The 15320-nt window shown below is 37.8% G+C and overlaps 1 protein-coding gene across 2 annotated transcripts; it reads left to right on the top strand.

Moving 5' to 3' along the window:
* Positions 1-232: 232 nt before the first annotated feature.
* c1ql3a (complement component 1, q subcomponent-like 3a) lies at positions 233-4984 on the top strand. Of its 2 annotated transcripts, none has more exons than XM_048175298.1 (3): positions 233-361; positions 1309-2311; positions 3678-4984. In XM_048175298.1, the coding sequence occupies exons 2-3, from the start codon at positions 1718-1720 to the stop codon at positions 3855-3857; spliced, it is 774 nt and encodes a 257-aa protein (XP_048031255.1). In that variant the 5' UTR covers positions 233-361; positions 1309-1717; the 3' UTR covers positions 3858-4984. The 2 variants fall into 2 exon arrangements, with proteins under 2 accessions (XP_048031255.1, XP_048031254.1); XM_048175297.1 differs by having other exon boundaries at positions 234-361; positions 1122-2311.
* The last annotated feature ends 10336 nt before the right edge of the window (positions 4985-15320 follow it).

Genomic DNA, 15320 nt, shown 5'->3' with positions numbered 1-15320 from the left:
GGACGTGACAGGAGCAGCATCAGCAGCCAATGGGAATCTGTGGGAAGAAAACTGGTATCACTAGGCTGTTCCAGTTCAGTAAATGACAATCTGGTTTATTCATTTTTTTGAAAAGTTACATAAAAACAACCTTGTGCCATCTCATCTGTCAGACATTAAGTTTCAAACCGTCAAACGCATAAAGGCCATAGCTTCGACTCTAGCGCACGTCAGCTTTTACCCATGACAGCGATGTCGCGTCGAGTTTCAGCCCAGGTCGCGGATTCGTTTTGTGGGAGGTGAAACTTCCATGGTGGCGCCGACGACGCGTCGTTTGGCTAGCGTCTCAAGCAGAGTTAGCTGCACCATACATCAAAAAAAGGTAAAATGTGAGGCTACAGATGTTTGATATAATTTAATAATTTGATAGGAATGCAACACAAACATTAATTTCATTCAGAAAGTTTCCCCTCAGGAAGTTTTCTCTCAGAACAGAAAACAAAATGACCGTTGTATCCAGTTTAAACCGGTCTGGCACATTGGGTTACACTGACCCAGCAGCTGAGTTATAGAAAAACTACCCAGCACCTGGGTAAAAATATTAAAATATAACCCAACAGTCTGAACCAGCGTTTGGGTTAACAAAATAACCCAGCGTTTTTTAGAGTAGGCCCATTGTTCTCTCCATGGTGGACTCAACTTTCCATCCAAATTTTCTTCTATTGACATAAAATATAAAATGTGTGTGTGTGTGTGTGTGTGTGTGTGCAGATAACATTTTAGTAATTAGGTTATATATTTGAATGATACTCTCCATTGATTACAATTTGTTTGACCCAAAACAGTTTTTGATATTTTTGTAACATTGTTTATTGTTTAAATACTGTTATTATAATAATTTTGTATTTATTTAAATATATTAAAATTCTGTCCAAATCCTTTAAGTAGTTTGTAATACAGTAGATTTAATGGCCTTTTTTAACTTAAGGAAGTATTTCATAGTTTAAAAAAGGTATTTATCTCAATTTAGTGTTAATGATCTGTAGGTTCCCTATAGAGTGTGACAACATGCCCCGCTGTATTTCAAGTGTGTTTAACAGTCTAGACTTGTTTTTTTTTATTATTATGTCTCTCCTGTGTAGGTGTTTGATCTAGTAGATGTCTGTGGTTTTGCGTTTTGGTGTGTTATAAGACAGCGCTGGATCTCTCCCTCCCTCTTTTCTCTCGTGTCCTGCGCTGCGCTGCGCTCACACTCACGCAGAGCGTCTCAGTTCTCCAGATTTTCATGACATCCACCTTTATCCAGCTCATCCCGTCTTTTGTGCACAGAGGAAAGACTTTAAAAGCGAGGGAAGGATACCAGGGTGTGTTCAAGGATCCCAGGCAGCTTTTCTCGTCCGTCAGTGGAGTTTTTCTTTGCGCGTCCACATGTGGAGAGACGCTGATGGTGATGCGCTTCTGGAGAGATGCTGATGCTGAAGCAGGGCTGTAAGTGAGCCAACATCAGCAGAAAACAAGTTAAGTGAGAGAAGAGGACAAGAAGAAAAAAAAAAAGAGAGGCTGTTGGGGCCCAGGCCAAAAGTTCATTAACAAAACCAATCGGACTTTTTTTCTCATCTGTAGTGGTGCCTCACCAACCTTCAAAATTTCGCCCAAAAGCAGACAGGAGGATCGGCCGGTGCTGACGCGGCTCGTCGGCAGGAAGCGGCTGATCGCGGCTGGGGTGCTTGGTGTGGTCATGGTCCTGGTGCTGGTGATCCTGATCCCGGTTTTGGTGAGCTCTGCCGGGACATCCGCCGCGCACTACGAGATGCTCGGCACCTGCAGGATGGTTTGCGATCCTTACGGTACCAAATCTCCGACCAGCACGGTCTCAGCAGATCCGGCCCGGGACAGCAACCTTATGCAGTCTTTACCAACTTTTATACAAGGTCCGAAAGGTGAACCGGGACGCCCGGGGAAAGCGGGACCGAGGGGCCCTCCCGGTGAACCAGGACCACCCGGACCCCCTGGACCTCCCGGAGAGATGGGGGAACCGGGTCGACCTGGATTACCCGGACAGCCGGGACCAAATATGGCCACCGGTGCCATCAGCGCGGCCACCTACAGCACCGTGCCCAAAATCGCCTTTTACGCAGGGCTCAAAAAACAGCACGAGGGCTACGAGCTGCTGAAGTTTGACGACGTAGTCACGAATCTCGGGAATCATTACGACCCCACCACGGGCAAATTCACCTGCTCCATACCGGGAATATACTTCTTTACCTACCATGTGCTCATGCGAGGAGGAGACGGAACCAGCATGTGGGCTGATCTGTGCAAGAACAACCAGGTGAGCGCGCGCGCGCACACACACAAACAAACACGCGCACAACTTAAGGCACTAAAATATGACATAAAACATTCAAAGGCATTATTATAAACCTAATAACTTTCTTTCTTTCTTTCTTTCTTTCTTTCTAAAATACGTTCAGGGATAAAAGATGTGTTGATTCATCTGATAATAATAATAATAATAAAAAATAAAATGTTTGTTTCCATCCTCAGAAAATCACACGTGAAAATTTTCTGTTCAGTTCCAAATGAAGGATTCTTGTAGTTTTTCAGAAATCTCAGATCTTCAGCATGTAAAATATGTGAACTGAAATGATTATTTAGATAATTTCTGACTTATATATGTGTATAAAATCTTTTTCCAAAGTGGCTGTTGAAATATATATGTGATAAAAGGATCAGACTAACACAACCATCAAACCATGAACAGTAATTAATTACTACTTAAAGTTATTAATGACTTGTTTATAGCCTATATTTATTAATTAATATTATTATTACTGTATGTCAAGATGTAATACTAATATGAATAACAACAACAATGATAATAATATTATTATTATTATTATCATTATAAACTTTTATTACAATTTCACAAAAATTTAATCAACTGTTGAACTTGTCATGTCATATTCTGGTGTTCTGATTTGAGAAATGCATTTTAAAACAAGAGCAGTATTTTTCTTCCAGATATTTATGGATGAATGCAGGTGTTTTTTTTTTTTTTTTTTTTTTTTATATTAATCCAGCACTTTCAGCTGTTACTAATTTATTCAAGAAGAGAAAAAAATGCATTTGTCTACTGACATCTTTATTTCAGTGAAATAGCATCAAACTTGAGTTCACGTAGGAATTTGGATTGGGTTTTCAGGTTGAGCGCTTAAAAATTAATATTGGATTGACCGGTTTCACAAAGTGAAAATTAATGACTTGAATGTATTCACACCTAAGTTATAAACGTAAATCAAATGTGTTAATGGATGCAACACCTTGAGTAAAAGCAATTTTACATGCTTCATGTAACACCAGGATCCAGTTTTTGCTCACATGACAACATACAATATATCACAATATATATCCCCCGATCCAAGTAATAACTTTGTCATATTTTGGCATACTTAAAACAATGGCATGCTTGGTCTTAGACCTAATAATAATAAATATTATAATTTTATGTATATATATATATAATTTTATGTAAATATATATATATATATTTTTTTTTTTTTTGCTGGGTCTTTTTTTTTTATTAGGTCTATGAAGACTTGAGACCTAATATATACGCATGGAAAGCCTGTATATCATATGCAGTTTCGCCATCTGACAGCTGAAACGTTGCACTAAATGTTCTTTTCCTCCCGCAGGTCCGTGCCAGCGCCATCGCCCAGGACGCAGATCAAAACTACGACTACGCCAGCAACAGTGCCGTTCTTCACCTGGAGCCCGGAGACGAAGTCTACATCAAACTAGACGGGGGAAAAGCCCATGGGGGGAACAACAACAAGTACAGCACCTTCTCTGGTTTTATTATATACGCCGATTAGGACATGCGCACCTACTCCAGACGGTCTATCCGGTCCCCCTCTGCTATTCCTCTTCTTCTTCTTTTTTTTTTGCATATTTTTCCTTTGGGCCCGGGGCAAGCAGACAGACCTGCTCAAACACCCCTCATCATTAGTCTGTAGATGTGGGTTTGAGGCAGAACTCTTTGCCCTGCAATCCAAAAATCAAGAACCAAAAAGAAAAAAAGCCTGGAGAAAGAAGCACTTCATCACGGAGGAGAAGAAGCTTCCGAGGAGGAGGAGGAGGTTACTGTGTGTCTTTCTATGTCTGTGGCCATCAAAGAAGCCTGTGAGATGTTTTATAATATGTAACCTGACATAATCAACTATATGTGCAATAACGTAAACTACGATATTTGTTATTCCAATTCCATCTCAGTAATACCTGACTAGTCAGATGCCTAAATGAGTTTGAATCATGAAGCATTAACCCAAACGATATCATCATCCATTAGATATCCAGTGTAACTTGACCAAAATGATCCTCTCGTGTTCCTCTCGCATAATATATATCTGCTAAAACACTGCAGATATTTATTCCCTGACTGTTTGTGAGTGCTGATTATGAATTAGGGATATAAAACAAAAAATATACCTTGGTGGTAATGGCTTGCAGTGAAATAATATTCCAGTTAATGCTTTCAGCGATTTACTTTTAGTCTGCAGTGTCAGGGTGTCAAAAGCCGTTTTTTGTTTTTTTTGTTTTTTTGGTGTGTAATGTCAGCCGGCATCTTTTATTGCACACAGACGTATACTAGACCGAGAAGGAATATGTTTCTCGTGATATTTAGAGCACTATGCAGAGTATGGGTGTTAATATGTAAATGTGTATCTATCTTCAGAGATTTCCAGAATGTGATTAATAATATTGCATCTTATTTTCAGTGTAAATATGGTAATGGATCTCTTTTTTTTCTTTTCAATATGAAAGAACATCAGGTGACCGTTATGTATCTGCGTCACTCTCATCTCCAGGTTGGGATGGCAGGGAATGTGTGTGATGAATTATTACCCGAGGATTATTTTTCTTTTCCTGTTCTGCTGCTGTAATTCTCATTCACATCTACAACCCTTCAAACACATTTTCCATTAAATGGAAATTGATCAGATATGTGCATTTTCCTTATTTTATCTATCAGTGAATCAGACTATTGGTGCGTCCAAAATGGCGTACTGTCTGAGTAGGTTCTACATTTGAAGTTGAACTTACTTCGTGACCATTAAAAAGGTACTTTCTATGTAGTATGAATATGGGTAGTATGAATGAAATTCGGATGTACTGCATCTGCCATGTTGTTACTGTCATGTGACTTACCAGCTTCGTAGCCTCATGGGATAGAAAAGTGTCCATCGAATGCACATTTCAAAATCGCAGTGGAAGAATTAGGTCATCCGGGGATTTTTTTGCCTACTGTTTTTTTGAATACTACGAATTTGGACATACTACTCTTTTGGCTCTCTTTTTTCTCCTACTAGGGAAGTGTTTAAGGAAGATTGTTTCCGCCATTAAATATAAGATAAAAAAGGCAATTGCGACTTTTTATCTCACAATTCTGACTTTTTTTCATGCAATTGCAAGTTTATATCTTGTAATTCTGACTTTTTTTCAGGATTGTGAGATATAAACTTGCAATTTCGTGTTATGTCCAATTGTGAGGAAAAAAAGACTGTTTTTTTTTTCTTTTCAGAATTGTTTATATCTCAAAATTCTGACTTTATAACTGGCAATTGCATGTTATACAGTCAGAATTGTGAGATACAAACTCTTAATTCTGACTTATTTTATAATTTTTTATAAGACGCAATTGTGAGTTTATATCAAGCAGTTCTGACTTTATAACTCACAATTGTGAGTTTATATCATAATTCTGGGTAAAAAAAAGTTAGAATTGCATGATAAAAACTCGCCATTGTGAGGAAAAAAAGTCAGAAATGCGACTTTATATGTAGCAATTGACCCTTCGCCGGGAGTTTGATTGACAAGTGATCTAACCAATCATAACGCCGAATCTGCCATTTTGTCCGACAAAGCAGTCAAGAGTTAGAAGCTTAACCTCGGTGGACTTGAACTTGAAAAATGGTGTGTACTGACGTTTTTCTGCGTTTGAAGCGAAATTCCTTCTCATGTTGATTCGCGTTTATTTGATGCTATAAATTAAATAGTAGGAAGAGATGATCGGGTCACGAGCCGCTTGAGCTGAGGCGCTACAGCAATCTGTCACGACACATTAAAGAGCCACAAAACTGTTTTTATTGTTTGAATTTCTTTAAAAAAAATACAATATTTGAAAGCTGGGACTTTGTTTAATATCGTAAGTAACCTGCTCTGTCTTGTCTGTCGACGTGTTGTCAGTGTCCTCTTTGTGTGCTCTTTGCTCACTCTGTGTGGCGTGACAGAACCATGGCTTGTTGGACAAAGCAACAGTAACTAAGGGGGGCGGGTCTTTGCGGAGGGTCAATTCTGACTTTATAACTCGCAATTGTGAGTTTAAATCTCACAATTCTGAGAAAAAAAAGTAAGAATTGTGAGCTAAAATGTCGCAATTACCTTTTTAATTTTTTTATTTAGTGGCAGAAACAAGCTTCCATAAGTATTTGAATTCGGATGCAGCTTATGTTCTCTTACATGTAATCAGTGTTATTTAGGCCTTCCTTCTGGTTCACCTGTTGTTACAGTTTTGGCTCTCAGCTTGTGGTGTGTTTATGGATACACAACCCATTTTACTTCTGCAGTGTAACATACAGCATTTCTGAGTGAATCAGAAAATTCTGTAAAGGAAAAAGTGTGGAAAGGGATTTTATTCAATGGGAACTGAATGGATGAGGCCGTGGCCTTGGTTTGAAATGACAGGCACCAATGAATCATTCGCAATAAGACAAAAAAACTTGTATCAAGAAACTAAAAAAGTCTCAATTTAAATTTCATGGGCAATTTCAGTGCTATAGCATAAAGTTTCATTATTGGCATCTATGGTTCCATGAAGAACCTTTAACATCCATGTGACCTTTCCATACCATAAAAGGTTCTTACTCTCTTAAAAATAAAGGTTTTAAAAGAGGGTTTTTGCAGTGATTCCATAGAAGAACCATATTTGGTTCCCCAAAGAACCTTTCAGTCAACAGTTCTTAAAAGAACCTTCTGTGCAAATTGGAAAGCATCCAAGGTTGTGTAAGGTTCTTTATGGAACCATCAATGACAATGAAGAACTTAAGAGTAGTTGGAAAAGGGTTCTTTAGATTATTAAAATGTTCTTCACACTAAGAAAAAAAAAATTTTCTTTTAAGAACTGTTCAATGATACCCCTTTTCCACCAAGGCAGTTTGAGTGCTGCTTCAGAACTAGTTTCAAATCAGTTCTTCGTCTTTCGACACCCAAAGAACCAGCTCTGAACCAGGAAATGTGGTTCATAAGTAACACCAAAGCATTGCTGGTCTAGAAGTAAGAACCGTGTGCATCAGGGGCTGGGGGTGGGGTTACCGTGACCAACAAGATGAACAGAAACTTGTGACCGCTAATCGAGCAGCTCAATTGTAATCTCCATCTAAGCAAATTACGACGAGCTGCACAAACTCATTGGATTTGCTGTATTTGGATGCCAATGTTCGCAAACCCATGAGCATCAATAGCAAATGCAACATCCACCATTGTTGATGGTGTGTTTGTGTTTGGCGCTGCTGGGAAAGATGAGATGTAAACAGTAACGTAAGACTCTCTAGCCTGTGGAAACGCAACCCTGTTCTTAGAAGCCTCACCAGTCGAAACAACTCCGAACTGGCAATAGCACTAGCTCTGAACTAGCACCCAGTTCATGCTGGTGGAAAAGGAGTAGGTTCTTTGGGGAACCAAAAATGGTTCTTCTATGGCATCAATGCGGAAACCCCCTTTTAGAATCTGTGTTTTTAAGAGTGGAAAGTTTTATAGTAGGACTGATTGAATCTTCAAACAGCATTTGAGTTTGGGGTGAATGTCTGGACCATCCAGGTACTGCCGGATCAGAGCTTATAAACAGTTCCTGCAGGTAGTAAATGTTTTTACCTTCTATCCCACTCTAATGGAAGATGTTTGTTTCTCCGAGTCTAGTGAGTCTGGCTGGTTGTTTGGGCTTTATAGGGTCCTTCCTCTTTCTCAGATTAAAATGTAGACGGTGAAGGTCAGATGGAGAACTCGCTCACACACTCCAGATGGAGGTCTGGCCTCTACAGCTGTGATTGAACGAAAATGAATCACTCCAGATGAATTCAGTCTTTTAATAATGCCAAACAGATACTCAGTAATAGAGATGGATATTTGGTGCAGTGTACGTACCGCTCTCTCAAAGTTGACATAAAACAATTGCTTGCATTTCCCTTCATGCATTAATTTTTATTCTGTAGGAAATGTGTGAGACCGGGCCAATCAGCTAGAGGTCAAACAGGAGTCAACTCTCTGTGTAAAACACTCATGAACCATAAAGATCCCTGGCATAAAGACAGCCTTTTATAATGAGCTCACACTCTTTCTGCCTCTCCTTATTTTGCTTTCCTTTGGAAAAAGTAATCTGATTACTTAACTCGAGTTACTTGTAATGCGTTACCCCCTATGAATATGAATCACATAAACTGAAATGGTAAACTTTTTGACTCATTTAAAATTCTTAGTCCATAATCAATTTGATGGAATTTTACTATACAATTGAAATTTGTAAATCTTAAAAACAGGCTATAGAATTTTTTTATTTTTTTTTGAGTGTACTATGGTTTTTCCTCAGTTTATGATTGTTTATAAAGACTTTACCTGAGGATTTATTACAACCTTATTTCACGAATCATCCATAAATATTTACAGATCTGATAAATAAAAGCATTTAGAACTAACTAATCCGGTTTCATACGCTTTTCTGTCCCCTCAGCTTCAGGGGTCACAGGGCAACATGTTCTGAATCCCATTTCAGGGCTCAGAGGATTTGTACAGGGTCAGTCACTCATCCAACTGGACACCAAGGCCAAGAGCGACACCATTTTTTCCTCTTTATGTGACTAAACAAAATCTTTCTTGCACCCCTGAATGGATGTCATTCATCACCAGGAACCCTGTCCAAGAAGCCACCTGTTCAGACGACGCTCTCTGTCCTTTCATGGGGCGACCACGACGGACACATCACTCAACATCAGTCACCTTTCACCCAGGATACTGTCCTCAGGACCAGACAACGTGAAGAGATTTCAAAACACATCTCGGTCAGCTAATTAGACATGCATAACATGTCGGAAATGTTTAAGGTGAATTTGTCTCTCAGTCGGAAAACGTCAGCCGAACATGGCTTTTTAATAATTAGTCAGTTCTAGTGGTTCAATGGATCAAAAAAATTCCAATATAATGATAGCCTACATCCGATTTCTTTCTCAACTCGTTCAATTAAGACATAACCGAATGTGTTTACGAGAATACTTGCTGCGATGGGTATTTTTACTGACATAATTTGTGTGCACGTCTCCATCCAAGTGCATGGGGACGCGAAAGATAAATCAATTCGGAGTACGCGAATTAAATTATCTTTTGCCTCTTCTAGCACTGGAATGGTTTTAAAATCTATTGAATGCACACGTTCAAATAATTTCCTTTCACGCTATTGCGAGTAAACTTGCAATTGGTCCTTGAATCACATGCGTGTTGAACCGGTCCGTACAGATCACGGATCAACAACGATCCGTTTAGCCCCTAGTCAATTCCTTCACCTTCTTGAACCGGTCTAATAATTAAGGAAGCAGTGATTGGCTGTAAGGAAGTGGGGGTGTGGTCAACAGTTCAGAATGACTAATCACAGAATAATAGAAGAAAATTACAACATTAAAAAAAAAAAAAAAAAAAAAAAAAAATATATATATATATATATATATATATGAAGACTTCAGATGCAAAAGCCTCTAAGTGCCGCCTGAAATTTTCTTCTAAAATGAGCATTTTTATCAAGTTCGTATGTTTAGGTTCAGTAATTTCACTTTAATGTCAATTAATAGGTCCTTTTCATTGCCTTTAAACTGAAATAACTGAACATAAACATACAAGCTTGATAAAAATGCTAATTTTAGAAGAAAATTTCAGACGGCACTTTAGAGGCTTTTGCATCTGAAGTCTTCATATATATATATATATATATATATATATATATATATATATATATATATATATATATATATATAAAATGTGTGTGCACATTTTAAAAAATATTTACTTTTATATTTAATTTTACTAAAAAATAAAATGATATAAAATGTTTTTATTATATATGTGTGTTTATATATATTTAAATTATATTTTCTACACATACACAAAATATATTTTAATTTTTTATTTTATATTCACACACATACATATTAAAATATATTTCAATTTATGTGTGTATATATATATATATATATATATATATATAATTTTTATTTTATTTTTTATAAAATATTTAAAATGAATTGTATATATAAAAAAATTAAAAATCTAAAAATATCATATAAAATACTTTATTTTTTAAAACTCAATCCAATTTAAACCAAAGGAAATAATCCTAAACTACAAATGTAAACTATAAATCTTTATAGACTACAGCCTGCGAAGGAGTTTCGTTTCTAGCACTTATATTCACACAAATCCTTTTACAGGTAGACCTTGATATGAATTTATGGGCTACGTCTGTACAAAATGACAGTGCAGTTTATGAGCTAATTATGCAAACGCTAAATAAAATTGCCACGCTATGAAAGGTCATCCTCACACTCCTGACTCGGTCGCCGTCTTATCTTCAGCTACAAGAAGCATCGAGACATAAAAAAAACAACAGGTTGTACTGAAGGTTTGTCAGATGCACTCATGGGGCTGAAGCTAAAATTGTTTAACTGGATCTTAAGGAATCTTTAAAGCTGTGAGCGTGTGTCCTGAGTTTCCCTCAAATGCTTTGTGAGTTTAAACCGCTGCTCTGCTTTGTCCTAGTCACTCTGGTGAGTTGGCCCAGAAAACACTCATCCTACTTCCTTGCTCTCGTATTTTTCTCTTTCTAGGCGTCTGTATGTGAATATGTGTATGAGATATCTAGTATGGGGTGTAAAAATAGTCTTGTCAGAATTTTAGGGAGTAGCGATAAAACATGCCTGATCATAAAGAGACTGCATCTTTTGGGATGAGAAACGATCAGAATTTAAAATACAGTTTTAAAACACAACACTATATTTTGTAATTAACAAGAAGTCTCAATTGAAATATGACACACACACACACACACACACACAGTGTTGTAAGGGACCCATGGGTGTCATTAATGGAAGAGAAAGAGGGTCTCTAGGACAAAATTCAATACAAATTGATAAAAATGCTGAGGGAATACATTGTGTATCATTTATCTAGCAGTGCTAGCAAAAGGAATTGGATGACTGTAGGCCTGCGGACTGGAGAAGGAGAGGCAAAATCAATCTGTATTGTTCATTTCTGAGAGCCGTTATAGCTACAGGACATTCATAATACTGGCATGTTGTGCTACTTATTGGGGATCACAAACAAGATTCAACCCAGTATTTCAGTTGAGGTTCACAAAGCTCTAAATCCATCTTCACATTCTTCCTTACGTCTTGTCTTCAGAGGATCACACTCATAATGTAACATCACAGAAAAAAAAAATTCCTTTTAAAGGGATAGTTCAATTTTTGCAATCGAAGACTTGGAATATAGTGAGTTACATTTATGATGCTTTTTTGCATTTCAGACCTCTTTCAATTTTGTTATACTGAAAGAGTGAAGAAAGAAAGTCATACATGAGGGTGAGTAAATGATAACAGAATTTTAATTTCTGAGAAAATTATCCCTTTAATAAAAGGAGAATCGGTTTCAGACTTCATAAATAATCAGGTCAGTCTGCATTATAATAAGATAAATGCTTTTTTGAGGCTAGAGAGTGAGAGAGAGGAAAGAGAAAAAGAGTAGAGGAAGCGTATTTTCTTGCTGGATAAATGCATGTGTGCGAATATCTATAAGCGTCTCGTGCACATCAGATACACACACATTTGAGCATATCAAGGTCAGAGAGATGAGAAAACTATCCTGAAAGTGAGAAAATACAAGTAATGTTAAGTAGGTCCCTCATGCAGCAGACATAATGACTGCTGTCACTGACACAAATATACCATGAATTATATATGGATGGATGGATGGATAGATAGTGTACAAATGAAGAACCTAACTGGCCTAAAACGTAATAATAAAACAGACATGGACTAAAAGCCACAAAACTCCAATACTGACCAATTTCCATGGTCTTCACACAATGAAGTGAGCAGTGAGGAGAATTGCACATTAAACTCTATCCTTTATCTGCAGGGTTTGATTTCCAGACTGGAGAGTGTCTCTGGTGGTGTGTATGAATACCAAACAAGCCACTGGCTGTGATGGCAGATGACCCTGTCTGAGCTAGATGGACTCTGAGATCTTAAAGCTCTGTTTGGAAAACAGTTTGGGCTGCTGACACTGTTGTCCCTGACAAAGCTCCAAGGAGGATAATTAAAACCCAACACGGAACCATCTCTGACAGCCTAAAATCCTCCCGGACTTTGACGGATCCACAGTGAAAAAACCAATATGTCCAATTACCTTTCCTTGCCCCACCCCCCACATCCCTCAGTCAAACAGAAAGAGAGAAAAATGAAATGCATTTCAATCCTTATACTTAAAACAAGTCATTCAATTATGAAGCTCAGATTTTGGTGAAATATATATAAACAACAAATTATGATTATGTATAGATGTGCACATCATTTATATTCCCCCGGTTTCAGGGACTAAAATGCATGTTTGAGCTGTTTTAACTAAAAGCAACTTGCACATGTTTTGTATCAAAATGCACATCAGTAATGTTTTTTCTAAGATACTTAAATGTAAGGCCTAATCCTGGCTTAATCTAAGCCCTGTCTGTGAAACCAGGCCTTTATATTGTAAATTTAAAGGGGTGGTTGATTATGATTTCACTTTTTTAACTTTAGTTAGTGTGTAATGTTGCCGTTTGAGCATAAACAACATCTGAAAAGTTACGACGCTCAAAGTTCAATGCAAAGGGAGATATTTTCTTTTACAGAAATCGTTTTTTAAGGACTACAACAAACGGCTGGTAGGGACTACAACGAGCTTCTTCCTGGGTTAGTGACATCACATCAACCCCCAAATTTACATAAACCCCGCCCCTGAGAACATGCAACAAAGGGGGTTGGGCTGCTTTAGAGAAGAGGAAGAGTGTTGTTGACATGCCTTCATTTTACGCCGGACTGCTTCACAAACGAGGGTCAATTCAATGCTGGATTTGCACAAAAGATTAACATGACGGCACATGCTAGTAGATGAGTTGAATCAACTCCACAGTAACTACATAAATTTATCCACTAACCATTCAGAAACGTCCAGATTCATTCTAAATGTTGTAACTTCTTCCTGAGTCTCTCCATCAGTGCCGGTTTGAACAATGTAAGGCTGAACACCGTTACTGACAATTGTCATTTCAGCTGTGTGAGATTCTCCAGCTTTGTTGTTGTTGAGCAACTGACGCGTGAGCTGTTTAAGCTCCGCCCTCTTTGGAAAGCGGGCCGGGAGCAGCAGCTCATTTGCATTTAAAGGGACACACACAAAAATGACATGTTTTTTGCTCACACCCAAATAGGGGCAAATTTGACAAGTTATAATAAATGATCTGTGGGGTATTTTGTGCTGAAACTTCACAGACACATTCTGGGGACACCAGAGACGTATATTACATCTTGTGAAAAGGGGCATAATTAAAAAAAAAAAAAATAGAACCTTAAAGGTCTGTTCACACCAAGGATAACTATAACAATAAAGATATTGTTTTAAAAATATTATTTGAATCACTTTCAGAATGATTTTCTCCAGCTGAGCAACCATTCTGCTTTAAAAAGCTTGAGCATTTTAAGCATCATGCTATTAATAAACAGAGCATTATGGTGTAGACGGTAATATTGTTATCGTTGTGGTTGTCATTCTTGGTGTGAACAGGCCTTAAGGCCAGTAATGGACATGCACAGTGCAAACTTCCACAGAATTCCCTATTGTATCACTGACAGTGCTGTCACAAGCAATGCATGCATTTGGGGGAACATGAAGGCATCTGATGCTTCGTAAACAACTGATTGTCTGTGGTGGCAGAGATCAGGACGGCGCACACATTAACACACACACACACACACTGGCCCTCTCTTCTCTACCTTGATGTTATCAGTTGTGACAGTGCTGTGGAACTATTTGGATGGGGATGTGATACACGGCTCTCCATGCTTATCAAATCTCCCAGAGAGGAGACTATTAACTCAGAGCAAATTGTGCCATGTAGCTTAAAGGGGCTTGTCTGTTCCAATATTCCTAATATCTCTATTTGTTGTCGGAGTGTAAAGAAGTCTGCTGTGCTCTATTAGGGGGAGTGATAGGAAAAGAACATTGTCATGTCTTCTCACTGTCTCTTTCTGTGTGTCTTGAGAACCAGATCAAATCATAGTTTGATCATGTCTGTTAGTGTTTATATGCATCTCTTATGAACACATATTGTACATTTAAAGTTTCAGATATTGTGAAAATGATATTGAGAAATTCTTCCACTCCAGTTTTACAGTGTGAGTTTCTTCTAGCATGCATTCTCAGCCACCCATCCTGATAATTGCAATTAGTGTGATTTGTGCACACTTGTTGAGACACTTTGGCAAGAAACTGTCTAATAAAGATATTTAAGGATTTTAAGGACTTAGGTGTACACATTAATTTCCCATAAACTGTTGTGCAAACAGAACAGATGTTAGCTCCTTAAAACGTCTTTATAAAAGCTCTCCGAATTACTTAAGCCCTTTCCCCAATTGCTTAATGAACATTTGAAGTTAGCCAGAATAACTAATAATTTAAGAGTAAGTCAACCAGTTACTTTCTTTCCAAACCATAGGCCTGGATGGAATCTTGCATGGTTTCTGAACTGATTTTGATGGAAATTCTATGGAATAGACATAAACCTGTTAAAGGTGCCCTAGAACTTTTTTTAAAAAAAGATGTAATATAAGTCTAAGGTGTCCCCTGAATGTGTCTGTGAAGTTTCAGCTCAAAATACCCCATAGATTTTTTTTAAATTCATTTTTTTAACTGCCTATTTTGGGGCATCATTATAAATGAGCCGATTTAGGCTGCGGCCCCTTTAAATCTCGTGCTCCATGCCCACAGAGCTCGCGCTTGCCTTGAACAGTGCATAAACAAAGTTTACACAGCTAATATAACCCTCAAATGGATCTTTACAAAGTGTTCGTCATGCATGCGGCATGAATGCGTCGGATTATGTGAGTATTGTATACTGTTATATTGTTTACATTTGATTTTGAATGAATTTGAGGCTGTGCTCCGTGGCTAACGGCTAATGCTACACTGTTGGAGAGATTTATAAAGAATGA

The sequence above is a fragment of the Megalobrama amblycephala genome, linkage group LG22 (genome assembly GCF_018812025.1).
Source record: "Megalobrama amblycephala isolate DHTTF-2021 linkage group LG22, ASM1881202v1, whole genome shotgun sequence".
NCBI classification, from domain to species: Eukaryota; Metazoa; Chordata; class Actinopteri; order Cypriniformes; family Xenocyprididae; genus Megalobrama; species Megalobrama amblycephala.
This window is presented reverse-complemented; position numbering and strand designations above follow the sequence as displayed.

What these genes read in the sequence shown, in the direction of transcription:
- c1ql3a (XM_048175298.1), top strand. Translation starts at nt 1,718, where the DNA reads ATGGTCCTGGTGCTGGTGATCCTGATCCCGGTTTTGGTGAGCTCTGCC. An exon ending in ATCTGTGCAAGAACAACCAG is followed by an intron (nt 2,312 to 3,677) that starts GTGAGCGCGCGC and finishes TTCCTCCCGCAG; the next exon opens with GTCCGTGCCAGCGCCATCGC.